General features: G+C 38.7%; 1 protein-coding gene across 3 annotated transcripts; it reads left to right on the top strand.

Annotated features, from left to right (window-relative positions):
* Positions 1–1,519: 1,519 nt before the first annotated feature.
* Positions 1,520–11,814, top strand: MED18 (mediator complex subunit 18). 3 transcript variants are annotated; one of them, XM_081308442.1, is made up of 3 exons: positions 1,520–1,629; positions 2,255–2,395; positions 11,021–11,814. In XM_081308442.1, the coding sequence occupies exons 2-3, from the start codon at positions 2,323–2,325 to the stop codon at positions 11,572–11,574; spliced, it is 627 nt and encodes a 208-aa protein (XP_081164568.1). In that variant the 5' UTR covers positions 1,520–1,629; positions 2,255–2,322; the 3' UTR covers positions 11,575–11,814. The 3 variants fall into 3 exon arrangements, with proteins under 3 accessions (XP_081164568.1, XP_081164569.1, XP_081164567.1); XM_081308443.1 differs by having other exon boundaries at positions 1,572–1,681; XM_081308441.1 differs by having other exon boundaries at positions 1,579–1,696.
* Positions 11,815–19,075: the final 7,261 nt, after the last annotated feature.

Raw genomic sequence — 19,075 nt, 5'->3', positions numbered from 1 at the left:
TTAGTGAGATGCTGTCCCCAAATAAAAACAATTAACAAGGTTTAGGGTTAGGGCTGAGGTTGTAGCTCAGTTGATAGAGCACTTGCCTAGCACATTGAGGCACTGAGTTCGATCATCAGCACCGCATAAAAATAAATAAAAATAAGGGTGTTAAAAAAAAAGGCTTGGTGATATAGCTCAGTGGTAAAGCATCCCTGGGTTCAATCCCCAGTACTAAAAAATTAAATTTAATTAATTCATAATTAATTAATTAATTAAATTTTAAAATAAAAATAAATAAAAGGTTTGGGGATGTAGCTCAGTGAAAAGCACTCCTGGGTCCAATCCTAGTACTGGAAAAAATAATAATAATAAAGGCAGAGGGAGGCTGTATAGAGAAAGGAAACCAGAGCTAGAGTTAAAAGTGACAGTATAGTATAGTCCCAAAGAGGATGGATCAATAAACTGCTTGATTTGTATCCCAGCCTCTCTACGCCTTTGCACATAATTTAACATCTGTTGTCTAAATTTTCCCACTGTACCACTATTGCAGTAATAGTGGTACTTGATTCATAGGGTTTCTGTGAGGATCATTAAATTTTGGAAATTTTGTTTGGGCTCTAGGGATTGAACCCAGAAGCACTTTATCACTGAGCTACATCCCCATTCCTTTTTATTTGAGACAAGGTTTCCCTAAGTTGCCCAGGCTGGCCTCAAATTTGTGATCCTCCTGCATCAGTCTCATGAGTTGCTGGGATTAAAAGTCTGGGCCACCTGGGCTGGCTTTACTTTTACATTAACTATGTAAGACATTATTTGTTAATCACTGAATTTTTTAGTATCCTTTTAATTTCTGCATTTCAAGTGAATGCTTCATTCATCTTTCCCTAATCCCTGCTCCCTCCACACTTTATGTGCTTGACGTTAGCAGAGTTCAATAAATGTTGAATTTACAACCCCCACCCCATATTTTTTATTTATTTTTGAGCCTGGGTTGTCTTATATCGCCCAGGCTGGCCTCAAACCATGGGCTCAAGCCACCCCATCTCAGCCTCCTGAGTAGTTACAGGTGCACGCCACTCCCCAGTATTTTTAAATTGAGGTTAATATCCATAGCAAAGTGAAAAAAAAATAAGGCTATTGCTGAGATCCCCAGTTGCTCACAACATTATGCTAAGCAATATAGGGCGTCTTCTTTTTCACCTTCAGGTATCTAATAAAAAGAGGTCTTTGTTTTATAACATTCTCCCCTTCTCTTCGTGAAGCTCCCTGAGTCAGCGTTTCTGCGATCAAAGTTTAAACATAAGTTCTTTCTTCACTTCTACCAGTTCCAAGAGATCTCCTACACAAAAACATCTCTGGGTCATCGAACTTGGAAAAAAATAAATATTTTCCTAGATGAGGGCCTATGACATCAAGCTTCCCCCGCCACCACCGAGCAGTTACTGTACAAACCAGTGCCGCATGTTTGCGCATGCGTTTCCGCTTGCCCGCAAAGAAACAATTTCTGACCCTCTCGGCACCCATACGTCGCGAGGCAGCAGTGTCTCGCCTCGTTTGCGCGACGTCGGCTTCCTGCCGGAAGTGGGAAGAGAAGGAGGCGGGGCGGTTTTGCTCGTGGTGTTTCTCGCTAGGCTCCTGTATTCTGAGGTCTGGAGAGTAATTGTCGCTCAAAGGCTCTGGGGGTGGAGCGCGGGCGGAGGTGTGTTTCTCCAGTGTAAGTGCACACGTCCGGGATGCCGGCTTAGGACGATCTGTACTATCATTTTATAAAAGAACTTCATGCTTCCGCGAGGCTCTCTTCCTAGTCGGCCGCAGGCTCTGCCATTGACTTGGTGTGCACTGTGACTTGCCTTGTATCCCTCTCCGTGTCTCTGTGTCTAATCTATAAAATGAAGGGAAGACAAGATCCCTAAAGTCACTTTTCAGTTTTTCCGAATGTAATTGAATGTCTGTTATTTCTTTTGAGCCACGTAGTCCGGAGGGTTAGTATCCTTGACCCCATTTTATAGGGAAAAGACGGTGAGAGGTTACATGACTTCCTCAAGATTGAACAGATAACTTTTTGAGGTTTTAGAACTTGAAACTAGAATGTTACTCTGTAATTCCATGGTCAAATTTTCTTTGTATATTTCTATATCGTCAGTTCCTGGAACTGGCCACATAAGCGGATACTCAAAAAGTTTTGAATGAATTAATCTTGATTCCAAGGCCAATGCCATGCAAACCTGGTATCTCTCCGTCTCTGATGTATAAACAAATGTTACTTTTCCAGGGTATCCTGTGCCTTACCTTACTGGGTGCTCTGAGTCCAGTTCTGTAGTCTTCAATTAATCAGTCACCATGGAGGCACCTCCAGTTACCATGATGCCTGTTACTGGGGGCACCATTAACATGATGGAGTACCTGCTTCAGGGTAAGTAAACCAGAAAGCTGGGATTAACTGCTTTCCTCTTTTCAGCTTCTGTGGAAATGAAAGACTTACACAAAGGTAACCTGCATAGTTTCTGACACTCAGCAGACAATTTCCATCCCCTGCAGTGCTGGGGATTGAACACTGAACCTCATGCATGGTAGACAACCTCTACCCCAGCTCCTTATTTCTTTTTTTTTTTTTTTTTTTTAATTTTTAATATTTATTTTTTTAGTTCTCGGCGGACACAACATCTTTGTTGGTATGTGGTGCTGAGGATCGAACCCGGGCCTCACGCATGCCTGGCGAGCGCGCTACCACTTGAGCCACATCCCCAGCCCCGCTCCTTATTTCTTAAATTATTTTAAACTTAAAATTATGGTTTCAAGGGGCTGGGGTCCTGGCTTAGCAGTAGAGCGCTCACTTAGCACATGTGGAGTGCTGGGTTTGATCCTCAGCACCACATAAAAATAAAATAAAGGTGTTGTGTCCAACTACAACTGAAACAATATTTTAAAAATATGGTTTCAAATGCATTAAGCACTATAAATTTGCCAGTATAACATTTGAAATGTTGCACCTCATATCTGTTGAACTTTTTCATCTTGCAAAACTGAAACTCTATACCCATTAAATACTAATTTCCCCTCTCTTCTACTCCCAGATGTTAGCAACTATCTTTCTACTTTCTCATTTCAAATATCTTAGATACCTCATATGAGTGGGATAATACAGTATTTATCTTTTTGTGACTGACATATTTCATTTAGTGTAATGTACTTGGGATTCATCCATTTTATGATATAGGACAGAATCAATCTCCATATCTATGTCTCTCTCTCTCTCTCTCCCTCTCTCCCTCTTTTTTCCATACTGGAGATTCAACCAAAAAAAGATTGGCTTACTTTACTTAGCATTATATTCTCTAACTCCATCTATTTACCTGCAAATGCCATGATTTTATTCTCTTAATGCTGAGTAATATTCCATTGTGTATATATACCAAAGTTTGCCATCATATAATAAATTAGAATAAATAAATAATTTAAATAAATAAATAAATAAATAAAATCATATGCTAGCTGTTGGACCAAAAAAAAAAAAAAAAAAAAGAACAGTAGGCAAAGGCTAAATAGACAATTCTGCAAAGAAGACATACAAATGGCCTACAAGCATATGAGAGGCTCAATATCACTAATCACTAGAGAAGGGCATCTGGGTTGGTTCCACAATTTAGCCATTTTGAATTGTGTTGCTATAAACATTGATGTGGCTATGTCCCTGTAGCATGCTGTTTTTAAGTCCCTTGGGTATAAACCGAGGATAGCTAGGTCAAACGGTGGTTCCATTCCAAGTTTTCCAAGGATTCTCTGTACTGCTTTCCAGATTGGCTGCACCAATTTGCAGTTCCACCAGCAATGTATGAGTGTGCCTTTTCCCTCACATCCTTGCCAACACTTACTGTTGTTTGTATTCTTGATAGTTACCATTCTGACTAGAGTAAGATGAAAGTTTTGGTTTTCATTTCTCTAATTGCTAGAGATGTTGAACATTTTTTCATATATTTGTTGATTGATTGTATGTCCTCTTCTGAGAAGTATCTGTTCAGTTCCTTGGCCCATTTATTGATTGGGTTATTTGTTTTTCTTGTGTTAAGGTTTTTGAGTGCTTTATATATCCTAGAGATTAGTGCTTTATCTGATGTGTTTGTGTTAAAGATTTGCTCCCATTCTGTAGGTTCTCTATTCACCTCACTGGTTGTTTCTTTTGCTGAGATGAAGTTTTTTAGTTTGAATCCATCCCATTTATTGACTCTTGGTTTTAATTCTTATGCTTTAGGAGTCTTATTAAGGAAGCTGGGGCCTAATCTGACATGATTGAGATTTAGGCCTACCTATTCTTCTATTCGGTGCAAGGTCTCTGGTTTAATTCTTAGGTCCTTAATCCACTTTGAGTTGAGTTTTGTGCATGGTGAGAGATAAAGGTTTAATTTCATTTTGTTACATGTGGATTTCCGGTTTTCCCAGCACCATTTGTCGAAGAGGCTATCTTTTCTCCAATATATGTTTTTGGCGCCTTTGTCTAATATGAGATAACTGTAATTATGTAGGTTTGTCTTTGTGTCCTCTATTCTGTTCCATTGGTCTACAGGTCTATTTTGGTGCCAATACCATGCTGTTTTTGTTACTATTCCTCTGTAGTATAGTTTAAGGTCTAGAATAGTAATGCCACTAGCTTTATTCTTCTTGCTAAGAATTGCTTTGGCTATTCTGGGTCTCTTATTTTTCCCAGATGAATTTCATGATTGCTTTTTCTATTTCTATGAAGAGTGTCATTGGGATTTTGATTGGGATTGCATTGAATCTGTATAGTGCTTTTGGTAGTATGGTCATTTTGGCAATATTAATTCTGCCTATCCAAGGACAAGATAGATCTTTCCATCTTCTAAAGTCTTCTTTAATTTCTTTCTTTAGCATTCTGTAGTTTTCATTGTAGAGGTCTTTCACCTCTTTCTTTAAGTTGATTCTCAAGTATTTCTTTTTTTCCTTTTTGAAGCTATTGTAAATGGGGTGGTTTTCCTAGTTTCTCTTTCTGAGGATTTGTCATTGATGTACAGAAATGCCTTTGATTTATGGGTGTTGATTTTATATCCTGCTACTTTGCTGAATTCATTTATTAGTTCTAGAAGATTCCTGGTGGAATATTTTGGGTCTTCTAGGTATAGAATCATTGTTGGCAAAAAGAAATAATTTGAGTTCTTCTTTTCCTATCCATATCCCTTTAATTTCTTTCGTCTATCTAATTGCACTGGCTAGAGTTTCAAGAACTGTGTTAAATAGGAGTGGTGAAAGAGGGCATCCCTGTCTTGCTCCAGTTTTTAGAGGGAATGCTTTCAAGTTTTGTCCATTTAGAATGATGTTGGCCTGGGGCTTTGCATAGATAGCTTTTACAATGTTGAGATATATTCCTGACATCCCTATTTTTCTAGTGTTTTGAACATGAAGGGGTGCTGTATTTTGTCAAATCCTTTCTCTGAATCTATTGAGATGATCATATGATTTTTATCTTTGAGTCTATTGATGTGATGAATTACATTTATTGATTTCTGTATGTTGAACCAACCTTACATCCCTTGGATGAACCCTACTTGATCGTGGTGCATTATCTTTTGATGCGCTTTTGTTGTTTTCAGTTTGCCAGAATTTTATTGAGAATTTTTGCATCTATATTCATTAGAGATATTGTTCTGAGTTTTCTTTCTTTGATGTGTCTTTGTCTTTGTCTGGTTTTGGATTCAGGTGACATTGGCCTCATGGAATGAGTTTGGAAGTGTTCCCTCTTTTTCTATTTCATGAAATAGTTTGAGGAGTATTGGTGTTAGTTCTTCTTTAAAGGTCTTGTAGAACTCAGCTGTGTATCCATCTAGTCCTGGGCTTTTCTTGGTTGGTGGTGTCCTCTATTTCCTTGCTTGAAATTGTGTATATAATCCTGATTTAGTTTGGCTATATCATATGCCTCTAGAAATTTGTTGATGCCTTCGATATTTTCTGTTTCATTGGAGGACAGATTTTCAAAATAATTTCTTTTTTTTTAATATTTTAATATTTATTTTTTAGTTTTCGGCAGACACAACATCTTTGTTTGTATGTGGTGCTGAGGATCGAACCCGAGCCGCACGCATGCCAGGCGAGTGCGCTACCGCTTGAGCCACATCCCCAGCCCCAAAATAATTTCTGTAGTGTCCGTTGAGATATTTCCTTTCTCATCATGGATGTTAGTAATCTGAATTTTCTCTTTCCTTCTCCTCATTAGCATGGCTAATGGTTTATCATTTTTATTTATTTTTTCAAAGCACCAATTTTTTGTTTTGTCAATATTTTCAATTGTTTCTTTTGTTTCAATTTCATTGATTTCAGCTCTAATTTAATTATTTCCTGTCTTCTACTGCTTTTGAGATTGATTTGTTTTTCTTTTTCTAGGGTTTTGAGATGTAATGTTAGGTCATTTATTTGTTGACATTTTCTTCTTTGAAGGAATGAACTCCATGAAATGAATTTTCCTCTTAAAACTGTTTTCATACTGTCCCAGAGATTTCAATATGTTGTATCAGTGTTCTCATTTACCTCGAAGAATTTTTTAATCTCCTCCTTGATATCTTTTGCAACCCATTGTTCATTCAGTAGCATTTTATTCAGTCTCCAGGTATCAGAGTAGCTTTTATTTTTTTATTTTATCATTGATTTCTAATTTCATTCCATTGTAGTCTGGTAGAATGCAGGGTAGTAACTCTACTTTTTTGTATTTACTAAGAGTTGCTTTGTGGCATAATATATGGTCTATTTTAGAGAAGGATCCATGTGCTGCTGAGAAGAAAATATATTTGCTCGTTGATGGATAATATATTCTATTATGTGTCAGTTAAGTCTGAGTTATTGATTGTATTATTGAGTTCTGTAGTTTCTTTGTTTAGCTTTTGTTTGGAAGATCTATCCAGTGGTGAAAGAGGTATGTTAAAGTCACCCAGAATTATTGTGTTGTGGTCTCTTTGACTCTTGAACTTGAGAAGAGTTTGATTTATGAACTTAGATAGAGGCTCCATTGTTTGGGGCATGTATATTTATAACTCTTATGTCTTGTTGATGTATGGTTCCCTTAAGCAGTATGAAATGTCCATTTTTTTTTAAGGTGGACACAATATCTTTATTTTTATGTGGTGCTGAGGATCGAACCCAGTGCCAGGCGAGCACACTACCACTTGAGACACAACCCCGGCTCCTGAAATGACCATCTTTATCCCTTTTTATTAACTTGGGCTTGAAGTCTACTTTATTTTATATGAGAATGGAAACCCCTGCTTGTTTATGCAGATCATGGGAATGGTATATTTTATCCCAACCTTTCACCTTCAGTCTGTGAACATCTTTTCCTATGAGTTGAGTCTCTTGAAGGCAGCATATTGTTGGGTCTTTTTTTTAATCCAGTCTACCAGTCTTTTGGTTGGTGAGTTTAGGCCATTAACTTTCAAGTTTATTATTGAGACATGATTTGTATTTCCAGTCATTTTTGTTTATTTTTGCATTAAACTTGACTTGGTTTCTCCTTTGATTGGCTTTTCCTTTATTATAGTTCTTCCTTCTGCAAATTTTCATTGTTGTTTTTCATTTCCTCCTTGTGGAATATTTTGCCAAGAATGTTCTGTAGTGCAGGCTTTCTTGCTGTAAATTCTTTGCTAAGTTGCTGAGACTGGCTTTGAACTTGCAATCTTCCTGCCTCAGCCTCCTGAGTTGCTAGGATTTTAGGTTTGTGCCACCACACCCTGCTCCTAACACTAACCTGTTCAATATCAAACTATTGATTTTTCCACCTCAAAATCTTATTTCTCCTGTAGTCTTCCCATCAAAGTAAATGGCAACTCTCAGCTTTCATCTTCCCAGGCCAAAAACCATGGAATCATCTTTGACTTCTTTCTCCAACATCCTATATCCACCTAATCCACATTTCTAAAACAAAAGCAAAATCCACCTTTCACCCGCTTGATCATTTCTACCTGGTCCAACTTGCTTTCATTTTTGCCTTGCCTTTGCAGTAACCTGTCTCCACCTTTGCCTTTTTTTTTTTTTTTAATGTAGTCTTGCTGTGTTGCCTAAGTTGGCTTTGAATTCCTGAGTTCAAGTGATCCTTCTACCTCCTTAATAACTGGGACTATAGGCATGTGCCATCATGCCTGGTTCATCAACCTCGTCTTCTTTAATCTACACAATAGGCAAGTGGTCTTTTTTAAAATATAAGGCAAATATGAAAAATAAATAAATAAAATATAAGGCAAATAAATCCTCTGCTTAGAACCCTCCAGTTTCCTATGTGATTTAAAATAAAATATAATCTAGACCATTTTCTACAAGATCCTACATATTATGTTCTCTGTTATCTGTCCAACATTATCTCTTCCCACTTTCCCCCTTGATCAGTCTCTTTAGCCAGAATGACATGCCTACTATTGTCTGAAAATAACAAGTATTTGGCAATGTATTTCTCTTATCCCTTATGCTAAAAATGTTCTTCCTTCAGATATTCCCAACACTTTCTTTAGAGCACTACAAAATGTCACTATATTGCAAAAACTAATAGTAAGATTCAAAAGACTGAATATTTGAAAACAAACAGGGTTCTAAGTACAGCAATGGACCACCAGGTCCTGGTAAGCATGTGATTGAAGATTTATTTAAGAGTTGTGCCAGGGCACACTGTGCTAGGCAGTAGGAGGCTCTGACCTTACAGAGATTACAGTTTATTAGAGAAAACAAAAAATAAAAAAGTAAATAAAAAAATAGAAATACAAGGAAATAAAAGGTAGATGATAGAATAATTGGTGGGAAGGGTTGGGGGAAAACCGCTCTGAGGGGTTGGAGTGGTCAGAAAAGGTCTAAGTAGATGAACCTGTGCTGAGATCCAAAGGATGAAAATGAGATGATTAGGGAAAAGAGTTGTCAGGGCACAGGGATGATCAAATGCAAAAACCACGAGGCAGGAAAGAGCTTGGCAGATTCAAGGAAATGAAAGTAATATTTAAAAGTCATTATGAGGGCTAGGGCTATAGCTCAGTGGCAGAGTGCTTGCCTAGCACATTGAAGCACTGGGTTTGATCCTCAGCACCACATAAAAATAAACAAATAAAATAAAGGCATTCTGTCCATCTACAACTACAAAAAATAAAAATAAAAAAAAAGATAATTAGGGCTGGGGATGTGGCTCAAGCGGTAGTGCGCTCGCCTGGCATGCGTGCGGCCCGGGTTCGATCCTCAGCACCACATACCAACAAAGATGTTGTGTCCGCTGAGAACTAAAAAATAAACATTAAAAATTCTCTCTCTCTCTCTCCTCTCTCCTCTCTCTCTCTTTAAAAAAAAAAAAAAAAGATAATTATGAAACCTGGGATTATCTAAGCAACTTAGTGAGACCCTGTCTCAAAATAAAAATAAAAAGTTCTAGGGATGGGGCTCAGTATTAAGTGCTCTTGGGTTCAATCCCTGGAAACAACAACAACAAAAGATGTATGTTAGGCATCCAAATGGAAAGATTGAGTAGACAGTTTGGATATATGAGTCTGTAGTTCATGATTTAAATGTGGGATTCTCAAGAAATAAAATAGTATTTAAAGCTATGGGATCAAATCAGGTCACCAAGGAAGGAAGAGACTTATTTTGGAGGAGGGGGTGTTTGGTGTTTTTTTTGTTTGTTTGGTACCAGGGCTTGAACGCAGGGGTGAGTTACTACTAAACTACATCCCTGGCCCTTTTTTATTTTTAAATTTTGAGATAGGGGGCTGGGGATGTGGCTCAATGAGCTGGGGATGTGGCTCAAGCAGTAGCGCGCTTGCCTGGCATGCGTGCGGCCCGGGTTCGATCCTCAGCACCACATACAAACAAAGATGTTGTGTCCGCCGAGAACTAAAAAATAAATATTAAAAATTCCTCTCTCTCTCTTTAAAATAAATAAATAAATATATATATATATTTTGAGATAGGATCTCACTAAGTTGCTTAGGCCTTCACTAAGTTTCTGAGGCTAACCTTGAACTTGTGATCCTTTGCCTCAGCCTCCTGAATTGCTGGGATTACGGACATGTGCCACCATGCCTAGCAAAGTGACTATTGATAGAGAAAAGGACCAGGAATGAGTTGTAGGACCTTCCATCATTTAGGCAAGATGAAGAGATTAAGCAGAGAAAACTTAAAGGAATAGTCACTGAGTTAGGTGAAGAACCAAGAGAGATTTGTGTCCTAAAGGCCAAGGGTATAATTTGTAACAACTGTGTTAAATGCTGCCAAAAGGATGAATAAATGAGGACTAAGATTAATATTTTTATGAAGCAGTTCATTGTCTTTTCAAAAAATATATTATATAAAATGGAAATTTTAGAGCTGGGGATGTGGCTCAGTGGTAGAGCACTTGCCTAGCATGTACAAGGCCCTGGGTTCAATCTTTCAATCCCCAGCATCACAAAAGAAAAAAAAAAAAACTATATGTTCTTACATAAATGGAAGACTTATGGGGCTGGAGTTATAGTTCAGTGGTAGAGCACTTGCCTAGCATGCAGTGAAGCCCCGAGTTCAGTCCCCAGCACCATATACACACACATGCACACACACACACACAAAACAAAACTTGCTGGAAATAGCAGATAATTGTGGCCAGGGGTATAGCTCAGTGATAGAGCACTTGCTTAGCATGAGTGGGGCCCTGGGTTTACTCCCCAACACCAAAAAAGAAAAAAAAAAATCAATCCCACAAATATAATTGTTAAAATAAACGACATTCTCACCATTGTCTTTTAAAGGCTCTGAGGCCAAGGAGCAAGAACTTCTGGTCATTAGCATTTCTAGGGAGATCCTAAAGAAAGGGAAATAACTTTCTCATAATGTTATACAATATAACTGTTATACAATATAATATACAATGGCAATATAACTCCTTATATATTAGGCCTGTGTTTTACATAGTACTACACTAAACTGTTGGGTTTTTCATTTAAGATTTTTGTTTTGTTTTGTTTTTTTAAATAATCCTTTGCTAATTCTTTGACCCAAAATGAAAGCTGAGATTTAATAGTGCTTTTTCCCTCTTTAGGAAGTGTTTTAGACCACAGTTTGGAAAGCCTTATCCACCGCCTTCGTGGTTTATGTGACAACATGGAACCTGAAACTTTCCTTGACCATGAGATGGTATTCCTCCTGAAGGGCCAGCAGGCCAGCCCATTTGTCCTGAGGGCCCGGCGCTCTATGGATAGAGCAGGGGCACCCTGGCATCTGCGTTACCTGGGACAGCCAGAAATGGGAGACAAGAACCGATATGCTTTGGTGCGAAACTGTGTGGACATTGCCACATCTGAAAACCTCACAGATTTCTTGATGGAAATGGGCTTCCGCATGGACCATGAATTTGTTGCCAAGGGACACTTGTTTCGTAAGGGCATTATGAAGATTATGGTATACAAGATTTTCCGCATCCTGGTGCCAGGGAACACAGACAGCACTGAAGCCTTGTCGCTCTCCTATCTTGTGGAATTAAGTGTTGTTGCACCAGCTGGGCAGGACGTGGTCTCTGATGACATGAGGAACTTTGCTGAGCAGCTGAAACCTCTGGTTCACCTGGAGAAAATAGACCCCAAAAGGCTCATGTGACTAAGACAGTCTGTCCTCATATGTTAGAAAAAAGATGTTATAAATGCCCCAGTTTACCACTGCCAGCCAGGTGTTGCTCAGGAAGGACAGTGAGAATTTACTTGGTTCTTTGCAGTGTATTCCTCATGAGGTTTCACATTCATGGCAGCCTTTTTATTTTTATTTTTTAAATTTTTATTTTTATTTTTTTTTTTTGGTACTTGGAACTGAACCTAGGGATGCTTAACCACTGAGCCACATTCTCAGCGCTTTTTTGTATTTTATTTAGAAACAGGGTCTCACTGAGTTGCTTAGGGTCTCCCTAAGTTGCTGAGGTTGGCTTTGAACTTGGTAGCTTCCTGCCTCAGCCTCCCAAACTGCTGGGATTACACGTGTGTGTCACCACACCCAGCCATGGCAGCCTTTTTAAATTAAAGGCTCAGAATAACACAGAATATGTCTAATCCCTCTGCATAAAGAAGGGAAACTGGGACAAATTAGCTTTGGAAAGAAAAGTCTCTTAATTATTATGTGTAAGGTTTGTAACAGAGCCTGTGAGCTTGTGTTGAATAGTAATAAAAGCTGTTAAAAAATGTCTATAAAAAAAAAATGTCTATAATTCTGCTTCTTTGGTCTCTTATTTTATACCCTCAGGGGAGATTCACTAGCAGTTGAAGCAACAATAAGGGTAATTCTTAGTTTTAATTTTTTGTTTGTTTATGGTGCTCAAGATTAAACCCTGGGCCTCAAGCATGCTTGGCAGGTACTTTATCACTGAGCTATACCTCTAGTCCCTTAGTTTTAATTTTATGAAAATGGTAGTTCTCACTTATCATAAAGTGGCACATTTGTTGATGAGACATTTTAAAGTACAAAATAGTAAAAATAATATCTAAGGAAATACACTAATTCTATTTTGGTATATAGCTTTCTAGTCTTTAGTTTTTATAAATTTATGTACATACATATATATACACATATATATTTGTTTTGGTTTTGGGGGGGGGTACTGGGGATTGAACACACTGAGCCACATCCCCAGGCCTATTTTGTATTTTATTTAGAGACAGGGTCTCACTGAGTTGCTTAGTGCCTGTTTGCTGAAGCTGGCTTTGAACTCAAGATTCTCCTGCCTCAGCCTCCCAGCTGCTGGCATTACAGGTGTGCACCACTGTGCCCAGCTATATATTTGTTTTTATAAAAACATTTCATACATATTGGGTTTCTGTTTATTTCCCAGGATATTAATCTATAGTGTTCTTTTGTAAATGTAAAAAAAAAAACAAACTCATTTATTGGGTTCTAATCATGTTACAGTGCTGTCCTAAATTCTTTATTTTTTTGTTCTTTTTGTGCATAACAGTAGAATGTATTTTACCTACATATGTAGGGTATAACTTCCCATTTTTGTGATTGTATATGATGTGGAGTTACCCTGGTCATGTATTCATATATGAACATTAGAAAGTTATGTTTGATTCATTCTATCTTTGCTAGTCACATCCTCCCTCTGTTCTCTTCATTCTCCTTTAGACAAAGGAGAATGAACTTTACAAAATCCAGTGAACTTCCATTCAGCCTTTGGTTTTGGGGATTGGCTTATTTCACTTAGCATGATAGTCTCCAGTTCTATCCATTTACAGACAAATGCCATAATTTCATTCTTCTTTATGGGTGAGTAATATTCTATTGTGTTTGTGTATGTACCACATTTTCTTTATCCACATTCATCTGTTGACAGGCACCCAGGTTGGTACCATAGCTTAACCCAAGTTCTTTATTTATGTTAAACCAGACCCTTTTGGGCCAGGAGGTATAATTCAGTGGCAGAGCACTTGCCTTAGAGTGCCTGAGACCTTGGTACCTAGCACCATTAAAAAATAAATAAATAAAAAGACCCATTTTGTAAACAGGTACGGAGTAATTATCTTTTTCTAGGTTATACAGCTTTGATTAGCAGAGCTAGTATTTAAATATTGGCAGTTATAATTACTCTTTGTATTTTTATCATTCAAATTTGCAATAAATTGATTCCTCTACTTTTGGATTTTTTAGTTTTATTCCAATGTTTTGCTTTTATGCACAATGCTATAATGCTGGTGCTTTTGATTAAGTCTTTATTGATAGCTATGATTATTCAGGATAAATTTAGGGAACTGCTGAGTCAAAAGGTATGTACTATTTTTTGTGGGGAACACGAGGGATTGACTCTGGCGTGCTTAACCTCTGAGGCACATCTCCAGCCCTTTTCATTTCTTATTTTGAGACAGGTCTCACTAAATTGCTGAGGCTGGCTTTGAACTTGCAATTTTCCTGCCTCAGCCTCCTGTGCTGGAATTATAGGTTTGTGCCACAGAACCTGGCTGGGTATGTACTATTCTAAGACTTCTGCCATGTACCACCAGTGTCTTCCAGAAATGTCCCAGTTTTCATTCCTACCAGCATTAAATGAAGTTTCCAACACTAGGTTACCTGAAAATTCATTTTTCTCATTTGAAGATTAATAGTAATAAGTTTTAATTAAAAAAAAAAATATTCCTTGGGGCTGAGGTTGTGGCTCAATGGTAGTGCACATGGCTAGCATGCGTGAGGTACTGGGTTCGATTCTGCGTACCACATACAAATAAATAAAGTAAAGGTCCATCAAGAACTAAAAAATATTTTTAAAAATTCCATGCTCAGGTTTACATTTTATAAATATTTATTGTAGATACATGTGAATATTTTTTTCCTTATTAATTGTTCATCTTTTCCTTATTAATTTGTAAAGATCTCCTATATAATTTTTCCTATTTATCATTTGACTTATAACTTAATGGATTTTTTTTAGTAGAATAAATATGGATTATTTTAATGTTTGTAGTAGAGTTTCTAATATGCTAGAGAGATTTCAGTTTACCAAAACTTAAAGGCCAGCCAGGCCTGGTGGCATGTGCCTGTAATCATAGCAACTTGGGAGGCTAAGGCAGGAGGATTATGAGTTTGAACTCAGCCTCAGCAATTTAGTGAGACCCTAAGCAAGTCAGCAAGACTCTGTCTCTAAATAAAATATATTTTAAAAAGCTGGGAATGTGGCTCTGTGGTTAAGTACCCCTGGATTCAATCCCTGGTACCAAAAAAAAAAAAAAAAAAAAAAGATATAGGTCATTAAAAATTTTCGGGCTGGGTTTGTGGCTCAGTAGTAGAGTGCTTGCCTGGCATGTGTGAGGTGCTGGGTTTGATTCTCAGAACTACTGCATATAAATAAGTAAAATAAAGTTTCATCAACAATTTCAAAAATTTTTTTCATTTTCCATTTTATTCTGTAACTTCCACTTAGTTATTTCATTTGAACTATATTGGACAATTCACAATTCACTTTGGGTGACAATTTTTTACTCAAAAGATAATAGAGCTGGGGGGTTTAGTTCAGTTGTAGGATGCTTGCATAACATGTGAGGCCCTGGGTTCAATCCTCAACACCACAAAAAGATGCAAGCAAAATGTTCAGCCAGGTGCTATGGTTCTAGCTACACCCGAGGCTAAGGTAGAAAGATGGCTTGAGCCCAGGAATTGGAGATCAGCTAGCATAATGTAGCAAGATCTGTCTCAAAAACAAACAAATGAAACAAAAAAAAAAATGAATGTGTGTGGTGCTGAACAATGAGTGCTGAACACTCATTGACTTGGGTCGCCGAGGCAGGAGGATCAGGTCAAGGCCAGTCTGGAAAACTTAATAAGACTGTCTCAAAACCAGTCAAAAGGACTGGACATGTGGTTGAGTATCCCTAGGTTAATCTCCAGGACTGCAAACACACACACACACACACACCAAAAAAAAAATTATTAGGATGCTTTGTTGCCAATGTTTTGGCTGGGCACAGAATCACGAGCCACCACACACCTTGTAGATTCAAACAGCAATTCTTTATTCCCAAACTCACACCGGCCTCTACACACGTTTTGGGGAAATCCAAGTTCTTCCGCACAATTCATGTCCCAAAATACTTTCTCAATTCCATGAGAACTCAACAGGAACTCAGGCAGCAGGATACGCCCTATTCCCAGCAGCAATAACCTTAAACCTGGAACTTCCCTAAACCCAGATTGTCTTAAACCGGGAACGCCTTAAACCCAAATTATCCTAAACCGGGATACTTCCTAAAACCTGCAGGATACACCCTAAACCTGGATCCACCCTGGTCATTGAGCAGGGTCACCTTTCTCAAACACACATGCAATGTCAAAGCGAATTTCCAAGGCAAGTCCATTTAACATGGGGTACGCTGGCAAGGAAATTTCGATGCGTCATTCCTACTTGGCAATGGCCCTCAGCACTTTGTGCTACAAGTAACAGAAAACCCTCTTCAAAACTGCCTTAAACAGGTTTGAGGATGGTGTTATCTTTACTAGAATGGTGTCCTGGGTTCCATCCCCAGCACTGATGATAAGTTCCAAAATGGGATGGCTTCCCAGTTCGCTAGCCAATTGTTTCAACTAGGATTATTTTCTTGGGCTTCCCCAGCATATTTGCAAAGTAGTTTCTCCCACTCTCTGTTATGACATATTGCTGTTAATAGCATATTAGCATAATGATTCAGGTAAGACCCTTTCTTTTGTAGTCTCCACCTTTATTCCCCCCATTTATTTTTATTTTTATTTTGTTTTATACCAAGGATTGAACCCAGGGGCACTTAACCACTGAGCCATATCCCCAGCCCATTTTTTTATTAATATTTATTTTTTAGTTTTTTGGTGGACACAACATCTTTATTTTATTTTTATGTGGTGCTGAGGATCAAACCCAGCGCCTCGCGCATGCAAGGCGAGCGCATTACCGCTTAAGCCACATCCCCGGCCCTCCCCAGCCCATTTTTACTTTTTATTTTGAGACAGGGTTTCACTAAGTTGCTGAGATTGGCTTTGAACCCGCAATCCTCCTGCCTCAGTCTCCTAAGCCACTGGGATTACAGGTATGTATCACAGACCCCACCACCCCCACATTCTTTTTTCTCTTTTAATTTTTTTTAGTTGTCTTTATTTTATTTATATATGGTGTTGAGAATCAAACTCAGTTCCTTACACATGCTAGGCAAGCGCTTTACCACTGAGCCACAACTCCAGCTCAACCACTCCCATTCTAACCTCTATTCTTATTCCCTTTAACCTCTAGGCACCCACTCAGATAGATATCTTTGATATGTTTGTGATGCCAGTCTGATTTCCTTCTACTTTCCACTATCATAAGTAGTTAAGTGGGTATGTAAAATTCACATAAATGATGCTGCGCCATCATTTATGTTCCTATTATTTATTTTTGCACACTGCTGGCAGGCAAACCCAGTGTCTCACAGCTTGTAATCACTCTGCCTCTGAGCCACATCCCCAGTCTATCTTTTTTTGCTTTTAAAAATTAATGTTTTTCCTGCCTGCACAGCAAATGATGCAATGTTTGTAAAACTGCTTTGACAGGAATAAAGTGTGTTTTTGCAAACTGTTAAAAAAAAAATTAATGTTTTGAGCCAGGCATGGTGGCGCATGCCTGTAATCCCAGCACTTGGGAGGCTGAGTCAGGAGGATCGCGAGTTCAAAGTCAGCCTCAGCAACTGCAAGGCTAAGCAACTCAGGGAGACCCTGTCCCTAAATAAAATACAAAATAGGCTTGGGGAGGATGTGGCTCAGTGGTTGAGTGCCCCTGAGTTCAATCTCCGGTACCCCCTCCACCTCTCAAAAAATGACATTGTGGGCCGGGGTTGTGGCTCAGCGGTAGAGCGCTTGCTGAGCATGTGTGAGGCACTGGGTTCCATTCTGACACCACATAAAAATAAACAAAATAAAGGTATTGTGTCAAATCTACAACTAAAAACTTTATTTTAAAAATATTAACATTGTTCTGGCAGTGTGGTACATACCTTTAAGACAAGGTTCTTAGGAGGCCGAGGCAAGAGAATCACAATTTCAAGACCAGCCTAGGCAACTTGGTAAGCCCCTGTCTCAAATCAAAATGAAAAAGAAGGGCTGGGTCTGGGCATGGTGGCACATACCTGTAATCCCAGTGGCTCTGGAGGCTGAGGCAGGAGGATTACCAGTTCAAAACTAGCCTCAGCAATTTAGCGAGGACCTAAGCAACTCAGTGAGACCCTGTCTCAAAATAAAATATAGAAAAGGGCTGGGGATGTGACTCAGTGGCTAAGTGCCCCTGGGTTCAATCCCTTGTACAAAACGAAGGAGAAGGAGAAGGAGAAGGAGAAAGAAGGGAGAAGAAGGAAGGAGGAGGAGAAGGAAGGAGGAGGAGAAGGAAGGAGGAGGAGGAGGAGGAGGAGAAGGAGGAGGAGAAGGAGGAGGAGGAGGAGAAGGAGGAGGAGGAGGAGGAGGAGGAGGAGGAGGAGGAGGAGGAGGAGGAGGAGGAGCAGCATTTGGGATGTAGCTTCCCAGGCCTGTGTGAGGCCGTGTTCCATCCCTAGCACTGAAACAAAAAGAAAAACACATTGTTTTGTGATACATTCTTGTTGTTTTTCTAACTCATAGTTTCCAACTTGCATGTACTTTCTTTTTTCTTTTCTTTCCTTTTCTTTTTTTTTTTTTTTTTAGTTGTAGATGGACACAATACCTTTATTTTATTTGTATGTGGTGCCCGGGATTAAACCTAGTGCCTTGCGCATGCTAGGCAAGTGCTCTACCACTGAGCCACAACTCCAGTCTTATACTTTCATATTAATGGTAGTAATATTAGTACTTAAATACCACATAACTCTGTAACAGGTGCTTTAAATGTTTTCACTTACATACTTTTTATTACAACCCTGTGAGATAGATATTATTCTCATTTTGTAGATGAGTGTGAGGCATGGAGAGTTTACTAAATTCTACTTCTATTGTCTAGAGTCAAACTAGTAAGTGGTGGAGATGGAATTTCAACTCATGCACTCCACCTCCAAAATCCAGGCACATATCCAATGTTTTGTTCATTCAGACCCTTGATGATAGTAGATTTCCTTCTACTTTCCACTATCATAAAAAAATGCTGGGTTGGGGATGTGGCTCAAGCGGTAGCGCGCTTGCCCGGCATGCGTGCGGCCCGGGTTCGATCCTCAGCACCACATACCAACAAAGATGTTGTGTCCGCCGAGAACTAAAAAATAAATATTAAAAATTCTCTCTCTTTCTTTAAAAAAAAATGCTAAAATAAGCAAATTCTTAGATTACTGTGAAAATTCCTTTAAATTATATAGCTATGGGCATGTTTGGACCTGCCAATTATTGCCAGACTGCTTTTGTTGTTGTTGTTGTTGTTTGTGGTACCAGGGGTTGAACCCAGGGGCATTTTATCACTGCACTATTTTCCCAGCCTTTTTTTTTTTTAATGTTGAGACAGTCTCCCTAATTCCCAGGCTGGCTTTGTATTTGTGATCCTCCTGTTTCAATCACCCCAGTCACTGGTATTACAGAAGTGCACCACCACACCTGGCTCAGATTGCTTTTCAGAATTGCTGTATCATGCCCAGCATGGTGGTACATACTTGTAATCCCAGCAGCTAGGGAG

The sequence above is a fragment of the Spermophilus citellus genome (assembly GCF_964194105.1).
Source record: "Spermophilus citellus genome assembly, chromosome: 9".
Classification (NCBI taxonomy): domain Eukaryota; kingdom Metazoa; phylum Chordata; class Mammalia; order Rodentia; family Sciuridae; genus Spermophilus; species Spermophilus citellus.
Note: the sequence above shows the minus strand (reverse complement) of the source record. Positions and strands in the feature narration are given on the sequence as shown.